General features: G+C 28.0%; 1 protein-coding gene across 1 annotated transcript in view; it reads left to right on the plus strand.

The window, feature by feature from the left end:
• The first annotated feature begins 10,648 nt into the window (after positions 1–10,648).
• Positions 10,649–20,311, plus strand: part of LOC132942123 (FERM and PDZ domain-containing protein 4) — a 103,182-nt gene continuing 93,519 nt past the window's right edge. The window contains 1 exon segment of the mRNA XM_061010434.1: positions 10,649–11,349. Coding sequence (XP_060866417.1) covers positions 11,219–11,349 — 131 coding nt within the window. The 5' untranslated portion in view covers positions 10,649–11,218.

A 20,311-nucleotide genomic window follows, 5' to 3' on the forward strand; every position in this document is an offset into this window, starting at 1 on the left:
ACACCTGAAATTTTTGTGTTTTGTCTTAGCTAAAATATGGGCCAAAAAAAGGCTTTCTTAAAAACTGCTTCTAAACTGCAGGAATTTGGAAGTATCATCACATTAGAATTAATTTAATTTTCAATTTGAAAATGTTTTATTTATGAATATTTTAGTAAGTATATAAACTTTTTTGTTGAGGAGGGGTAACTGTGTAAAGGGATAGGTGGTTGAAAAAATAATTGCTACATTTGCTACATAAATCTGCACACACCTATGGTTAAATTAAATGAACATTACGTTCCTGCATACTTACAATTAAAAATATTTTTCAGTGTTCATTGTATGAGGTATTATATCATTGCCTTAACTATTGTCTATTAATATTAGATAAAAGAATAACAGAAAATGATTCATATAGACCACATATCCACATGGATCCTACACAAATTCCACGACTATTTAGATTTACAGGTTTAAGGTATTTTAATTTTAAGCTCAATATTTAAATGCTTGAACAATACTTTTTAGTTGGATAATTTTAGTTACTCCTCTATTAATTTCCTTTGTGCGTATGACCAAGCAATTTATGTATAATACCATTGAGTAATACTTATGGTAATACTTAGAAGTAAGAAGCAAAAAAATTAAATATGTACCTATTGCGTAATATTTAAAAAATGTAAACACAGAATTTGGTATCTAAATTTTGTTTTTATTTTTATATACTATAGCTAGGTATTATTTATGAGACATTTTTAGACAGGTTTAAAATTGAACTAAAAAAAAAATACATGGAATAAACTTTATATTTAGGTAAAAGGAAAAACTAACAAATGATTTAAGTATATTTTTATCTAACATTATGTGAAAATATATATATAGTAAAAAATATGTTCACATTTTGTTTTAATTTCCTAACTTATTGCATGAAAAACTTTGGAAACTTTCAAAAGAAACAACAATTTATTTATTTAACACTATAATACAGAATTAGCCATTAAAATTTAGTGTCAAACTCATATTTGGAAATAAAATTAAATTAAATTATAAAACAATATTATGTAAGTACCTAATAAAAATAATAAAAATTATAATTTATAATATTTATGGTTATGGATTTATTGTTTATACTTTATGTTAATTATAATCTATATAAGGTGATGATTTCATTGTCGATCAATGATTATATTAATATTATAATTACATAAGTATTTTAGGTAGGTATCTATACTCAACATCTGGTTTTTTAGTCATTACATTTTATTTTTTACTGTATCTTACTATTAGGATTTGTGATTTTCAATTTCTTAAACATATATACCTAACATAATATGTAGGTACCTATTATAGGTGATTGAAATATCAAATATTAAAATTGAATAATTACAATTATATGAATTTAAAAAAGACAATGCACTAAACTAAAATAATACAATTCTTAAATATATGAAGATAATCACTGGACAATGATAAAACTATAAAAGTATCACTATTCTCGATAATATTTTATATTGTACTTATTCAAAACTCAAAAGGCACCTACTGGCTACTACCCTCTTTATAGCCAGTAAAAATAGACAATAATAAATATAAAATATAATAAAATATAATTTTAATAATAATAGTTTGTGTATAGATATAAAATTTATAATGTCAAATAAATTGTCAACACTTTAAAAAACCTCTTGGCATTTAAACATTATTTTAGTTAGGTATCGTATATAGGTTACTCTTATAACCTACCATTCAACCATTGCTTATACCTATGTTTATTATAAAATCAATGGTATAATCATAAATCATGATACATAAATACATTAATACTAGCTAGGTATATATTCCATATGTCTTAATAAAATATTTAATCTAATAATTTAATTAAATAAATGTATAAAATGTAAGAAAAATCAAAAAATCTATAGTTATGCATTTATTGCACTTGGATCCTGGAAGTTTTTAAATATGAGGAACATTGTATAAAAATGTCAAACCTTAACTATAAAATTTTAAGCTTACATTTTTACTAAAATATAGTTTGTCCATTTTCATGATTTTGACGAATTTTGTCAACATATGAAGTTCGAACAAAGACCATATAGGTCTGTCAGCCTATAATATTACCAAGTAAATATTTTTTATGATATTATTATGTTTAAATCTATTTATTTTACTATTAGGCATCAGTATTAAGTAGGTACCTACTACAGTACCTAGGTAAAATTCATTTTTATCGAAAAAATTGCGTTTGAAAATGTCATTGTGTGTATAAGATATAATAAGATAAGTACAGCACTTATAACCAAAAGTTTCAAGTACACACGAATAATATTTTTAAATTAAAACAAAATAACTAAAGTTGTTCTTCTCGGTAATAATTTGTAATTACGACCAAATTTGAACTTCAAATAACTATGAAAAAAAACTGTTTTTATATATTTTTTAGATTTTCGTTACAGAACAAGCTGCCTACTTAATTCGGACTTTGTTTTAAATTTTCAACCCTTAACTACAAAAATTGAACATTTTTAACCACAGAATTTCGTTTTTCCCGGTGCTTTTGAACACTACTGGTAATTTAAATATAGCCAATATCGGTTCTAATATTAATTTACTATACACAATACGCATATAATATTATTTAACATATTGTTATTGTGCCCCTGGAATCCAACGACCATTGCAATAATGAATAATATGCGCTATAGATAATGTCATAATGGTAGCTAATAATATTATGCATAATACATACAATTATTAATACCGCGGGCTGTACGAGTATATTACGACATCGGTGTTGACTGCCGACGGCGTGTGTCCCACTGATCATCGATCATCATCCGTTCCGTTGTTTGATGTACAAATAACTGTACAGTTATGGACAGATAGAAAAATATGAAAAATACGATCTAAGGTCCAAACGCCCGCGCGCGCAACGGGAAAACAAAACATACCTTTACCCAGGTATATTGAGGTCCGCGCGGAGGCTACCAGCTATCGGTGAGCGGTAACCGTGCCGGTAAATGCCGGTTCAATAATTTTTTAATTTAAAATTTTTTTTTTTTTATTATTGCATTATAATATACATTATAGATAGATAGATATCATAATATAATTGATTCAGTATGTGTTTAGTACATTAATTAGTAAGTGCGGTGCTATAATCTACAACGTATCAATGAAATATATTACCTAGTAGGAATATATAGTACCTAGGTACTACGAGTTTTTTTTGGGCCCTTAACGGTTTTTTTTTACTTCGAGCATAATGTTGCGGTTTATTAGCTGCATATTTTAAGAAAATTCCTCGTTATTGACGCGATAAATTATGGATCAAATTTAGCTTTTAGAATTTCTTGTATCTCGGGACGTCCCTCGAGCCACCACCTCGACCAAAGGTAAGCGTTTTTATTTTATATTACGTACTACCGATCATAACCGTTTTGTAGAATAAAGATATAAATCCGTATTATTAATTGTCTTATTTACAATATTGTTAGTTACACAAGTATACTTATGAAATACCCCACTCTTATAAACTGTATGGAGATAATTTTTTTTTGATAACCTACATTTAGGCTTTAATAGTAGGTACAATTTATTAATGTTTAACCTATAATAATTATAGACATGAAATTTAGACAGTAGTCTTTATTAAGTCCTTTATAGACCGATACTACTGGCATAAGCGTGCGCAGAATTTCTGGCAGGGTAGTATAAAAGGGCTTTACGCCTCTACCGATGAAAATTAGTCATGTTGGCTTCTGTCATGTTGGTATTGTAATTTGTAATTACTTTTTATTAAAGATTTGAACATTGTAAAATTTACTTTAAACTGACCTCTTCATATATAGGCAATAGGCTATAACTAGTATAATAATTATATAACCTAACTTAGGTATATACTTAATGTTATTCTCAAAATCAGATAGAAATTGTTTATTGAAAAATTTTATAAAAATATATAGTAGGTATACCTACACCGGCTACACCTAATTACACCTAAAGTAACTATACAAAATATACACTAAGCATGTGTGAAATAAATTATAATTTATATAACATTATATCTATAACAAATTGCAATTGAGACAATCAAATTATATTATAGAAGTACATATTTGGTACTTATGATATTAAATTATTTCTATTTAGGTTCCAATAGGCATTTAAAATAAGTTGTATAACAATAATAACATTGCAACCATTTTAATGATTTTCGTATTAAAAAGGGTAGTACCAAATGATTTAATTTTGGGTTGACGGGCCCGCTTATACGACTACCGTGAGCCCCAGGGGTGTGATCCCCCCTGTTCCCTCTAGGCTCTAATCCAGGCGTGTATACAGGTATACAGCTATTGTGATTTTTCTCTCTTATAGTTTATTATATGGGTAAACGTTCCGACGTTCGTGACTCGTGAGTTATAACTGCAGAGTACAATTTATAATAATAATAATAATAATAATAATAATAATAATAGTAATAATATAATACGTGTAGGTAACTATAATATGATACTTAGACTGAATGCTCTATTTCAAACAATGATTATAATATAGTGATATTGCGTTATATAGGTCATACTGTCATAGGTGTACGGTGTAACGACTTTGAGCTTTGATATGTTATAATAATTGAATTAACGAAATAGTTGACACCCTACGTTGCAAATATTTTTCTCGATCATTGTTTTCCCGTCGCGTCCCTATAGTACCTACCTACATAATATATAATATCATAATATTATATTAATCACAAATTTACAAACTATAATCGTAAAATATTTATATAAATGCCGTAGATATGTGCAGTATCTTCATTCCTCTACTTAGGGTAAAATACTAAAATAACAAATAAATTATATATATATTAAAAATATTCTTTAGTCTATTTGCAAGAAAATATGTGTATTGTGTATACACTGGTTACTTCTGTGTACCTGCCAATAAAAATTTTATTTGTGCGGTAAATCAAATTAGTTACTCTCAGTAAAGCTTATGTTAAGAGGACGCTACATGGACATTTGTTGTTTCCTTCTTATAAGTGCGTAACATAGCAAATTGTACGTTCAGCAGATCGCGTTTAGCTCCGTTGGTTTAACAATTGGAGTGAATTGACCTTTTATAAAATGTAAAGATAAGATCTAAGGCATCTCATAGGCTTTTTATTATATTTTAGTTATAAAGCAACCTATAAATATTTTGAAATTGTAAATTGTATAATGATATGTATACGTAAAAGTAATAAGTTTCTAGTCCCTACGAATAATATTTTTGAATTAAAATAAAATAACTAAAATCGTGATTCTTCTTTAGTATAGTGTCTCCGCTCAAAATCTAAAATCAATTATTATGATCAATAAGTAATAACCTATATAATATTCAGTAATAATTTTTGATGATACACTTTTCGGTTTATTGAACATGTTAAATTTATCTCTACTAGTTATACTCAATATTAATTATTACAGTAATAATAAAATAACCATATGTTTGGATCTTTGGTACTTAGGTACTTAAAAAATACAACATAACGTTTAATCATTAGGTAGGTAGGTTTGGTAGTAATTTAGCAGTAGGCTACGCACATTTGTCTGGGTTAATGAATAACGATATATCAATAAAACATAATATGTGACATATAATTAAAAATAAAGTTAGTTGGTTATACTTTGTTTATGAATTAATAATATTGCACTGTTTCTAGTTTAAAATAATTTATGACTAAATATTTCGATAATCATAATCATTATTTTTACAACGTAAATTAAATTAGATTTTTTGAAAATAATTTGTTGTATTGGTCTTAGAATAATTATTTTGAATACATATTATATTGATGAAATAGCGTGACTAACATTTTTATTTATTAAAACCATTTCAAATTTACCTCAATTGGCATTTGTTAGCTTTATGTATTTAATATATATCTATTAATTATTAATATTCAACATTTGATAAAAAAAATATACTGTTCAATACAAAATGTTATTTATTTATGATTTTATTAATATACTCTTCAATTTTTTGGTAATTGGCAATTATGATATACGAGTGTAATAACTGAATAAGAATTTTCAATTAAATAATTTATCAAACTTCACAATTAGTTCTAGTTTTAATTTAAGTTTTTTTTTTTATAGATATTGGTACAATAACTAGGTATTAATATTATTAAGTATTAAAATGTATTCATTATTTGCTACATGAAATTCCTTTTGTTTGAAACTTGTAGCTTTGATTATTTTAATTTTAAGATATTATACTCAACCCAAGTAAACTGCTTATAATATAATGTACCTACTCAACTACAAAATGTAATTTTTTTCAGTAATATGTACTAGTCTGTATAATGAATATTTGTATCTATTTCCATTTACCACGCCTAATTCAGATTTGAAATTCAATGGCACGCCCAAATATTAGTTAGGTATAAAAAGGTAGAGGCTATATAGTGTTGGTATGTAGACTCGGTCAAGGTTACCTTCTTTGCTATTATAAAAAAAAATGCGTTCCTAAAACAATAACTGCGTTGGAATCTCAAAAATAAGTAGGTATATTCAGTGACAATAAAATTATGGTATTATATACTTTATACCACATTATAAATAAGTATGTACTGTAATAACATAATATTATAAAAATAAATTAGTATTCACATTTTCTCTAACTTGGCACATCCTTTATAGGGATAATGGTATAATACCCATATAATTCCTTATATGTAAACAATCACGCACGCCTCAAACCAATGCGGCAATGCTATAGTATACAATTTGAGTAGACCATTAGCTGCTAGGACAGAAGTCTTTACATTTTAATCAATGCTTTTTAAAAACGATTCTGAACAGAATAAACAGATCTTAATTTGCCTAGAAATTGCCAATATCTGTTTAAAAACAGGTGTTATGATTTTTCATTATTTTTTTTTTTATGTTTTTATAGGTGTTAGAAATATTAATACACCTCATCTAAACTAGAAAATAAAAATTACAGTTTAAATGCCACAAAAATTGTTAAAGAATTTTAATTGTATTGAAAAAGACAATACTTATAATCTCGTAATTTACTTAAACAAAATAATTTACGTCAAAACTACCTTGTTGTAAGTTGTTATCCGAAAAAATCATTTAGAACTTCAGCACTACCTATATGTAGACATAAACTACACCATGATGGAAAGAGGGGTAGGTTGGTTAATACCAAACGCCAGTGCTTATTAACTTTTTACTCATAATCTTCTTTACTATAGTTTTGAAGCAACTTCCTAACTTAATATATCAGAATAATTCAGAAATGTGGAATTGGCACTGTTGAATGCGAATACCTAATCGTAAATAGCAATTGCACATAATAAACATTGTATTAATCGACTTAATATAGACACTATATCTATCATGTTGTGTTTTAATTTATAGACTTTTCTTTATGTTTTAAACATATATAGGTATAATATTAATGACTATAACTTTAATATATTGATAGCCTAAAATGTATACAAACGCAAAGCAGATTAAAAGTTATGGAATTAAGACTGTAGGAGATTTCAAAACAACGCATGCAATTTATAAACTTTGTTTCCCTAAATTCAAATCTCAAAGTTTTAATATAAAAACATTTACTTTGAACTTTTTGATATAAATTGGGAGTTGGGCCCATAAGTTTTGAAAATGTTTAGTTTTTGATTCATTTTTTGTTTGGAAATATTTCTCTGAACATTTCATAGTTTACCCAATTTCCGGGTTTACTATGAGATGTATATAACATACATGTATTTATATGCTCATACTATATTTTATCGTCATGTACAGAGTGATTCACCAGTATCTATTCACCCTTTCTTTTCTTTAATAATGCAGTTATTTAAAATCTTATAAATCGTATGAAAAAAAAATTTTAATTAATGTTATAATTAATTGCCATATTAAAATACCACACCAACAATAAATTGGTATATGTTAATATATATTAAATTATAACAATAAATATTAATCTATCAACAATAAATATTTGTCAAAATGGTCCAAGTATAATAATTAATACTATCCCAATATTACATCAACTTTATATTTTTGTAAAACCATTTTTAAGGACTATTATCGAATTTTGAATTTGGTACACAAAAATTGCCCAATTTTAATTTACAGTAAAAAAAAAGGTGGGAAGGTTTTCATTTAATAAACAGAAGTTTGTATCACACATAACTCCTTAAGAAGTAAAAAAATACTTAAATAATTTGAAAATTTGATCTTCGAGTATATTCAAAAATTCCAAAAATCAGAATTATAATAATTCCATTTTAAAAGAAAAAATAAGGGAGAGCATGCTTGGTGAATCGTTCTGTATATCGTTTTGTTAATGAATATATTATGTTGTACAGTTTTTATTATCTATATTTTATTTAAAATTTAATTAAATTATTCTATTTATTGCAGTGTTATCATAAAATTATAATATAACACTGAATAATACATTTCGGTAGGTAATTATAAAATATTAGAATATTATATAATTTAGGTTTTGTATGCCATATTATATTTTTAGAAAATTTATATTTATCATAATATGTTTATGTCATTGATTGATAATCTAAGCGGAGCGATAGCGATGAATGTATTGCTTTTATAATGATGTGTTTTTTTTATTATTATTTTTATTTGTGTCTGTCATCACCTTTTGGGACAGTAAAAACGCTTTGGTCTTCTTCAACAGCATCTTTTCTGGTAGGAAAGTGAATTTAGTTGGTATTTTGTGTGGTCAAAAGTAGGTAGTAAGGAAAAACAAACAAACATTAAGAAAAAACTGAAATTTTACACAAAACCATCCGTTTTTGAAATAAATCGTTTTTCATTTTTAGTGTAAATCTAAAAAAAAACATCTTAGATACATGACATTTTCACTGAATGCTTATATTAGAAATTTTTATGTACCATAATATCTTAGAAATATTGTGATTATTTTTGAGTTATTTATAGGCATAAGAAAATTTCGAGTCTTATTGGTTTTTTTGAACTATCGTCGATAAAATATTTTTCAAAAACCTTGAAAATGTAATACAAAAATCCTCACGAGTCGTTAGTGGAATTTACAAAAAAAGTTGAGCGTACAATATTTTTTTTATGAGCGTCTTAAGTTAATATGTTGGTAAAATTCATCAAAATCACTAAAATTTGTAAATTATATCGAGCTAGAAATATATAAAAAATAAAAATGTTTCTATTTATATTAAAGCTTTGAAAATTTTATACAAGATTCCGTTTAAGTTTTCCTACAATTAACAAAAAAAAAGTTTCTGGAAAGTCAAATCAATTTTTTCAAGTGTTTGAAGTTAGACATTGAATATTCACCCGTGAATTAACAATTAATTCTCATGTACAACGATTTTCTTATTTGGTTGTTATTCAAATACTAATAACCGCGGTTACTTGACATTTTCATCTAATTCTTTTATTCTAATTCTGTTTCTTTTATAATTTTCAGTACATTTTCTTAATTTTCAAAATATTTTGAGTCGTTTTGAGTTATTTACAAACATTTAAAGTTTTAAATTATTTTAGTTTTTTTTTTTATTCTGTAAATGTCTATTAAAATGTATTCGTTCATCTTTGGGTCAAATAAAATGAAAGATATTTAATACAAGGTTCTTCATAAGTAGTTAAGAAATAATAAATATCCATAGGCACGATTTTAAAGTTCAAATGTTGACAAAATTTATCAAATTCTGTATATTGTGTATACGCGTGTATCATAAAAAGAAATTGGTGTTGCTCAAATAATTTTAGGTGACCTGCCCCTCGTAATACTGTTATACCGATCTATAAAATGTCCTATTTTTCTTCTATCAATACCCACCCACTCATATTTGGACCCTATGTTACATGTCACTGTCCATTACAGTGAATTTCTAGACAGTTAACACCTAATGTACAGCAGAGAGTTACCCACTTACCCTTTTTTTTTATTATTAAATATTTAATACATCTTATAATATATGTGTTAGCTATTTATTATAATTTGTAAATTGCTTATTAGACAAATGAAAATTATTATTTTCCACAGACGCACGGTTGTCAAACATAGATAGTTTCCCTTTTACTTGAATATTATTTGTAAATGTTTAAATGCCAGCAAATAACGTAGGTTTATACCAGTTTTAAAATTGAACGTAGGAGTTAAAAATAAAAATTAAAATAAACGCTCAGTCGCTGTAAAATATTCTAGATTTTTTTTTCTAAAATAACGAGGGGCTGTCGTTTATTTTTTTTTCACTTCTGGACGTGAAAATAACAGGGACTTAAGAAATGTTCTGGATACATTATTATAATTGATTGAAAAAATTATAATAATTTTGAATATTTAACGAACGAACGCTGTGAATTATTATTTAGTTAATTCTTTCGTCAAAAAGACGTCAGCAGCGGTAGTGGCGGCGTCGGTGGCAGTCGTGGTGATTGCACTCGCGGGCCGGGTGGGTACGTTCGCGTAATAAAACAATTCGGCGTCGTTCGGCGGTTGTAGGGACGGGGTCGGCGGAACTTTATTTCCTATCCGGGGCGGTGGCGGCGTGGCGCTTCGGAGCTTTTCGTCAGTGTTTCGCCGACGATTTGGCCGCACTGCGCGCACGTTGCCCACCATATAGTCACGCCCCGGTCTGCACTGACCCTTGGCACCGGCGCTTGTGCGTGAGCGTACGCGATACCGACTCCTCGTCGTGCGCGGCGTGTGTCCCCCGTGATAGTAGTGCTCATTATCCGCTCAAGCATTGTTCGTCGTGTGCTACCGTCGCCACCGCCGCCGCCGTCGCGTACTTATAATAATATAAATATTATTATTATTATTATTATTGTTGTTGTCGTTGTCGTTCTCGCCGATTCCGATCCCGCGACGAATAGATATTATAATAACCGGCTACACGATTCGCCGTCTCACGAAATTGCAAAATTAATTTTTTAATAATATTTTATAGGTAGGAGGCATTTCTTATAATAACCGTATAAATTATAATCACTCGTTCTGCCGGTTTATGTTTTCCCGGCGTGTAAGATAAATATTATACTGTACCGTCGTTTTATACTCTTGTTCATCCGATTGAAATATTATAAGGGTTGCTATACGACGGTCCGCGACATGCCGGTGGTGGCTGCTGCGGCGGCAATGATCACCACCGCTATGGTACTGCCGGACGGGCGGTCCACTTGCCCGATGTTGACATGTTGACGACGGCGGATCCTTCGCACTCATGTTGCTCCACCAGGGACAAGGTGCGCATGGCCAGAAGAACACGTCACATCTCCTACAGTCCATACAGAACAGGCTGATACCGGGATGGAGCGTACACCTGGCCAACGACAATAGACTGTTCTATTGCAAGTGAGTGATGATGCATCCGCATATATACAATATACAATACTGTACCACAAAAGTCGAGTAACGCAAGTCACAAAACGCAAATTTGATAGGAGAGACAAAACAAAAATATTTGTTGCTATGGACTTACTATTGTATACTTTAAAAATATTATTTTGTATTATTTTTCTTGTGTAAACGCTGGACATACTCCTCTCATAGTTTAGGACTTCAGTTAGTATACCTTTGAAAATATCACAAAAAGCATATTCTGATTATGTAACTAACTCAAAATTTCAAAAAATGGACTTTCATTAGTTGATTTCTGTGGTACAGTATTATTAAGCCTAAACTGTTGATTAGCGAATATAAATTGTAATCAGTTATGTTCGTGTCGTCGTCTTTGTTTGTGTCGATTTTTGGTCGACTTTAAATTGGTTATTACGACTTCGAGTTAATTGGCGGGACCGTGAACGAATATTACGAGATGTTCAGATGTAGATAGGTATATATGAGACAATTGCTGACCCCTAAATGTAAGACCAGGATTTGCATATTTAATGGTTAGTTTTGTTTCGCACCTCGCTGCAGATAAATTCTCTAAGAGCCTTATTGTTAAAAAAAAAAAAAACAAACAAACAAACCCGTCGAAAACGTGGGGACAACTGTCAACAAGGTCTACGCAGTTTACTTTTAAAAATAATATGTACTTATTAATTACCAATTTTTTATATAAGTATATCAAGGTTTAGTTTTATAATACAGCAATGATGTAAACTTATTTATGTGATAATGTTTTGTTATGATTATACATATTGGAATAGTGTTTGAATGAATCTTTGAAAAAAATTCGCACATTGCAGTTTTGAGTTTACCTATATCCCCGTAAAGTACGACCTTCAATCTTCATGCATTAATTTATTTTTTAAATGGTATGGGATGAAATATTTGGTAGGTAGGTAGTATTGCTATTTGTTTTATTTATTTACTATAATTTAATAGTTTAAATTAAAGACAATATATTTTGATTAACATGGATTATTTGCTTGCATTTTTTAAATGGTTGGCAAACAAACGTGATTCATGTATTTCATAAAGGTAGGTAGTTGAAATTAGTGATTGATTACACTTGCATCTTAATTAATATTTTTGGCATTAAAATTAGCGTGAATAGGTAGATTATTGATGACTATAATTATGGTTATTTTTTTGTAAAAAATGATTCATAGTTTCATCAACGTAGAATTATATTTTATTATTAATAGCTTCACAAAGTTTAATAATAGATTGAAAGTTGTTAGAATTTGTTTGAATATTTAAGATAAACGAAGATAAATACTAGGAAACGACTAACGTTTAACATTCATTGAGTAGTTTTAAATAAAGCACTAGAACATAATAACATTGGTACATTTTCGAGTTTTAAAATTATATAATATTTAAGAAAGTACATAAGCTTTTTTAATTCTCATTCGCTAGGTAGGTATATGTAAATTCCTTAACGATAGTTTAATGAAACATAATATTATTTTCTATTGTTGTAAGTCTGGACACATGGTATAAAAAATTCGTTGTTTCATAAAATGATTATTCCGTTGATTAATATTTTGAACGTAAGTAAACTGGTTATTTTTATTACATTGAAGTATGCAATATATTACAATCGGCTGTTATCAATAAGTGCCTAGTGCCTACGGTAATTATATTTTAGTCACGAATTAAAGTAATATTTTAATTCTATAAATTTTCATCAAATACACATGTAATATAGAAGATTACTTAACTAATAACTATTCCTTTGGGTGGCTCGCCCAGAAAATTATTCTACATGAGTAAGATATAAACTTTGTAACCACAATATCCATATTCTATACTGTTAAGTCCGCCAGCATTAATGAAATTGGGTAAAGTACATTTGGACAACTAAAAAACATTTTATTGACCTGTTAGACCAATTATTTATTCAAGAAAATTATTTATTTATTATAAAGTTGTCAATCCATTATATTTTATTATTTGTTAAAAGTTTTTTTCATAGGGCTTTTTAATAATCTTTGTTATTACATATTATAGTATTGTTACGCAGTATTTAGGTGCACTAAAACAAAAACGCCAAATTATTACATTACAATTAATATAAAAAAAAGCTATGCCCATAATATCTCGTTCGGTGTTATACTCTACCAAAGTATATTATATTATTATATGTTAGATAACCAATATACATGCACCGTTGTCTTAAGAATAAAACCATATGCTTTTGTCCTTACCTTTTATTGATTAAGATTAAAACGGTACCTACCTATATATGCGTTATGAGTTATGACTTATGAAGATCTATAATAATTAAAAATATTTATACTAATGATCACTTTATATTATTGGTGATTTTAGATCAATAAGTGATATTATGTACAGTCATTATATAGTGATGTACAGTGACGAAATAAATCTTGTTATTCTCAGGTCCTATTGGACCCGGGACCACTATAACCATGGATAACACCGCCATATCTGTTTCCTGAAAAAGTTCAAGGCATCAAAGGTATTTGAATACATATTAAAACACTACTACTACACTACTCAGTACTCATAGGTTCCCATTGGACATTTGGACCTAGCGTAGGAATAGACAGTTTTATACTCGGTTTTATACGCCTCTTTGATAGTTGTTATAAATTATAATTTATTTTATTTACATATTATAATATAATAATCCTCGTAATAGCGTAAAATAATCACGATAATGCGCCATATGGTTTTAGTACAGCACTTAAATATAACACTACAAGATATACATAGGTATTTTGGTATGCGATATAATTATATCATTTGGTTCATGTCGTGGTGGTATTCTGACGAACATCAAATGATGTTTGGGTACGAATGTTGAAAAGACGTCACACAGGCACGCGACTCACTACGCACTATGCACTTTGTAATTTGTGTAATAATTATTACAAATATATTTGTATTTATTAAATTATATGCGTGTATTATGTATAACAGTATAAGTATATATTATACAACATAGGTACTACAGGCTATACCCCCGCATATACCTTTAGGCTATATTACATATTATATTTATATTTTATTATAACAGTATACGTCATACAAATAATATTTAGTATTAATATATTATTAATTATTATGCAGGTAAATATGAACACATTATTGTAATTTATTATAAATATCAAATCTACAAAATGATCACGATCGTAATTCATAACTGATTATTTATAAGATGTTAGAAATTATATAATTGTTGTGCTCAAAAGTTCAAGTATAACGAACATGTGTAATATTATTTCATATTTGGTATACTGGGTATATTACATAATATTTATGGGTCCCAAAATTGATCGGTTGTGTTTTAGATTTAGAGTGGGGAGAATGAATATGTTGATTTTACAAGATGTGTTTTCTTTGGGTTCTTGACGAAAATTTCTTGTCACCTTCAGGAGCAGTAAAGATGCTTCGATTTTATACTTAAAAGGGTGGCTTTTAGAAAAAAATTGGATCTAGCTAGTACTTCAAATAAGTCAAAAGTTAAAAAAAATTCTTTCCAGTATTTAAAAAAATAAGGGAAAAAACCAGTTTTTGACAAAATATATTTTGTATTTTGTCGTAATTCAAAAATGATAAAAATAGGTATAATTTTCAAAATATTTCAGCTAATTAGGTGATATTTTAGACATTTAAAATTATTGACTTTTTTAGTTCTTTTTTTTATTTATGCGTGGGTACTAGGTACTTAATATTTCTTTTGTTTATGAGTAAAAAGGCTTGCTATTTTAATACTAGGTTCCTCATAAGTTGTTCTTACCGTAATTCAAATTGATCGAAAATACATAGGTATGTAATAACTTTTTTTTTGTAAAATAAAAGCGTTTAAGTTAAATTTAAATTCAAGATGAATTGTTTTACATACAATGATTTGTTATTGAATTCTAATTAAATACATACATCACACATAAAAAAAAATATTCAACGGATACTGGCTCATTGATGATGTATCAAATCTTTCGTATAATAAGAAATAACGTCTTAATATTCTGTGTATATAATATAAACACCATTTAATATTTCTTTAGGTACCTAAAACATCCTTAAAGTTATAAAATAATGTTGTGTTTTGCTTTTAAACAATTTTATAGTCTTGCTTAGTCGAGATAAATATTATCAATACTAAATGTATGATGAGTGATGACGTATAAATATGGTTTAATGATAAATTTAAGGACCAAGTGAGTACTTATTGTGTAGGCGGACCGCTTTTGATTGTTTTGCTGTTGACACAGACATAAACTTGATTTATTCCAATAGGCCTGTAGCAGTACAAGTTCTACCATAATATCTATAATTACTAAGAGTATCTACAAGGAGTTAAATGTTTTTTATTGTTTATTTTTGTGAATTTAATGTTTTAAACATTTAATTACCCTTTAAAAAAACTCGTAGGTACCTATTATTTCATTAAATATGCCAACAAAAATATAACAGTTCAACATTAAACATTTTATATTTTTATGTACATATTTGAAACATGTCTGTTATTAATTCTTCGATTATTATTTCAAACATAATACAATAATTTTAGATGTCTTTATTTTAAAATACTATTGGCCATTGGGTCTAAGATACTGATATTATGATGATAATCTAAAGAGATTATTATAATATTATGTGACTACATAAAATTAAAACATTGTGATCAATTTTTAAATCATTCTTTAGTTCTTTACCGTTTTATATAAAGTTTATTGCGTTATCTGAAGTATACCTACCTATATAATATATAATATAAATTGAGTTAAACATTTTTTTTATTACAAAAAAAAGTAGAATGTCAATGACAAAAATTGAACTTCAACTGTCGGACATTCATTTAATTTTAATGAATCTCTACGCTTTTACTTTTTTTACTCAAACTTTGAATTATAGTCTTGTCCGTGATAATCATTTGTCATGTCTACCGACTTTTCAGTGATTAATAAAACCACCAACTGCGAGACCCATTCTATATATTTCAACAGGCATCTCTACAAAAAAAAGAACATGGTTTTATAGATTTCGTTAAAAAGTTTACGCTATCGTGAATAAAACTTATTGAATTATAAACACATAATATGTTTATACGAGTTATTATTTATCTAAAGATAATGATTAATTTATACTTATATTATTTTTAAACATAATATTTTAAGTATACCAATTGATACTGAATGAGAGTAGTTTCCATTATTTTATTCCGTTATAGGGTAACTTTATCATAATTTAATATTATGTAGTTTTCTACTATTTAGTATTTTAGTTGTAGTTTCTAAATCAATTTTTTATGCATTTAATAATTATAAACTATTACAATTAATTCACTGTGTATAGAATTTTTTTTAAATATTTCTTTTATATTAACTCATGTAGATTCTACGATGTAAATGATAAACACTTTACATTCTTCTTGTAATCTGTATCTATTTATGCCACTGTCTACAACGTATACATAAAATTAATCTTTTCTGTAAATGTTAAGTTTTGGTTAATGTTATTAAACAGGCATATAATTTATATGTCAAAACTATGGTTTCTACTTCTACTAAGTCCTAATGATATTATATGTACCAGGTACCACTGTATAAATACCTACACATGTATAATACATTAAAATATTGCATAAATACCATAAGTAAAATTGTATGTAACACATTTTAATATTTTAAATCGGAATAAGCTATGTTTTTATATAATTAAGGTAATTTAACGGTTTTTTGTAGATATTGTAGGTATTGTGGTATTAAATTACTGAAAGGATTTTATGGGTTTTCTATGATTTATTATAGGTCGGTGCAGTGTATAATATATAGTATTAAAACAACTATAATTATTTTAAAAAAACGCAACAAAACAGTAGTAACTTGTTAACTTAAAAACAGTTTTTTAAAAATATTTTTAAGCTATTTACCAAAAGTTATTATAGTTTAAAAATTAATTGGGTAAATACTAAATGTACCAAATAGAGATATAATAATATTATGGTCAATCAATAAAATTTAAATGTTACTAATAACTCTTACTCTGTATCAATAGTAAGCGTTCAATTTACAATACTTTAGATCGAGGAATATATTACTATAACCAGTATCTGTATTAAATACGAGTAATTATGATTCCAATAAAATCAGAAGTGGCTTATGAATACTAATCTAACTAATGTAAACTGTAAGTATCATTAACTAAATATGCTTTTAAACAAGTTGTTATTGAAAATTGACACTGAACGTTTATTTCGATGTATATTTTTATAGAACTCATACTTATATTTTATCGTTATTAATATCCACATCATTTTGATATCAACGGATTTAAACAGTAGTTTTCATTTTTTTCTGAACCAGTAGGTATTAGGTAGGTACCTATATTAATTTAACTTTGTTATAGATTATCAAAAATGTAATTTAACAAACACTATTTTAAAATCACGAAATTCAAAGGTTTAGTTTCTTCTTGAGAAAAAGGAAACTCAATAATATTATTTTTTATTTCGTATTTGAGAGGTACACATTAGAGGTATGTCAGAAATTATTATTAATTTCCAAAAAAATGTATGATATAATCGCACTGTTAAAAAAATACACACCTATAGGCTTACCTATAATACAATTATAGGTACTTCTTGTACCTATCTAACGAAAATATGATTGAAATTTATTTCAATCCCATTTTCAATTTTTATTTTATAGTTGAAAGTACATTTTTTTATTCCTGTAATCCCCATTTAGACCATAAATAAAATAAATTCATTATTTTTTAAAGTTTGTAAAGTAATTTTTTTTTTTACTTCCAGTTACAAGTGAACGAGCCTTTGAATTTAAATTATGTCTTAGTGGCACTTTTAACATTGTAATAATTAGGAAATTCACTTAAATTGAATAAAATGTTTACCATGCCAGAAACAAATCAATGATAGTGCTTATGGTAAAAATAAATAAATAAATTATCAGATAGTGTGTACTGCGTACAATGGAAAATAAAACTATAAATAAATCAAAAATATCCAAAAAATCAAAAAAAAACTGGTAATCTGTATAAAAAAATAATTTTTCATTAAACTTCAATATGAGTGTAAAGTCATAAAGAAAATGTTTTCCAACAAAAGTTTGGGAACTAAAATCATTACTCTTTTGATGTCGAAGATAGGGAATATTGCGTGGTTGCGTGACGGTAGCAAAGTATAGATAGTGAAAAATAAAATATTAAACTAAGATGAATGACAAAAATCAAAAGACCGAGATTTTGTTTTCAAATATTCTATCCTCGACGTAGCATGCATATAGGTACTGCTTCAAAATCTTGAGCAATATATTATAATAAAATATATCGATGTTTTCATAAAATTTTTATCTTTTTTAAAATGAACACGTATAATATTATGTGTAGGTACGTATAAAAACTATTATTTCTGCGCCTCGTCGTTTTGTTTCATCAATCCGCAATCGTGAAAGTAAACACCCACGTGACCACCCAGCTGTTTTATCACACGTTTAAAAAACGAACGTTTGGCGTTTATATTACGAAGGTGTATAATATAGTATGTCTAAACGGAAATCATATAATATAAACTATAAAGGCCGTCGAGCGCAACACTTGTAAATTTGCAATATAATAATATTATAATCGATATCATATTATATTTAATGTTTTATTCTTCCAACGGTCCGGTAGACAATAGACATATTACATGGATGCAGCGGCGGTGTCAGTCCGTCGTTCCGCATATTCAACATTATATTATTGTATTACATACGATACATAATGCACATAATAATAATAATAATAATAATAACAGCGAACGAGAGAAAAAATACACGTGTGTGTCGGCGGTGTTCACGTTTTAGTGGGTTGGGTGAAGGGAGTCGAGAGAGAGAGAGAGTGACGAGACGAGAAAAAAATACTAAAGAGTGAGCGAGTTTGAGGAGGAGACGCGTAGAGAAACGCGCGGGCGCCCATACATGGCGAACGCGGAAGTGTGCCGGCGCGGTGTTGCGTCCGGACGAAAATCCGTCGCAAGGTGCGGCCCGTATGGTTCGTGTCTCTTTCGCCATGTTTCGACTGTTTCGACTGTAGTCTTTCCCTGTGTGTAATATTATTACATATTATCGTAGATACTACAACGCCGCGCACGTGTCAACCATATGGTCCCTATATATAGATCACACGCGTGACACCGCGGCCGCCGCTGCAGCACCAGCATCCGACTCCTGTGACACTTGTATATATCATATATATATAATATATATATATATATATATGCGTATACGCGCGTACGTAAATTGCGCCTCGTCCCCATGGGGGGGGGGGGGGGGGATATATCGGGGACGGAAAAAAAAATTACCAAAATACCTAGAAAGCCGCGCACCCTTTGCGTCCGGGGATCGGTTTCCGGTGTGGTACCGGGGTAGTGGCGGCGGCGGTTTAAACCGGGCGAACGATGAGGATCGACCATTGAAAACGTATAATAATATATGCTCGTTTCCACTGTATACACGGTACATCCACGTAGGTCGTTTCTCTTCTGTCTATTCCGCCGTACAGCCTAATGTGTCTACGCACACACACTGAATACACGTAGCTATTATATTATATTTATTTGCTATGAAATAAAATATAACTATATAGGTACTAAAATACTGAATTCTTCAACACTCGAACAATGATACCTATACCATATTATTATGATTATCATATAAATAATAATATAAACTAAATGTATTGGATAGTAGTTTAGAAAATACTTCTCTGGGTCTTTAAAAGTGAATCGATCGTTGAGATATCCGCTATTAAAATATGTTTTAAGTTATAAATACTATTTCAATATAATTGATTAATTATTTAATAAATTATAAATTTTTTTTGTTTTAGTTTCCTTATTCATTTCTAATATATTATTATGTTTCTTCTATTTCTTATTGTTTTTTATTCACAT

This window comes from Metopolophium dirhodum, chromosome 3 (assembly GCF_019925205.1).
Source record: "Metopolophium dirhodum isolate CAU chromosome 3, ASM1992520v1, whole genome shotgun sequence".
In the NCBI taxonomy this organism is placed as follows: domain Eukaryota; kingdom Metazoa; phylum Arthropoda; class Insecta; order Hemiptera; family Aphididae; genus Metopolophium; species Metopolophium dirhodum.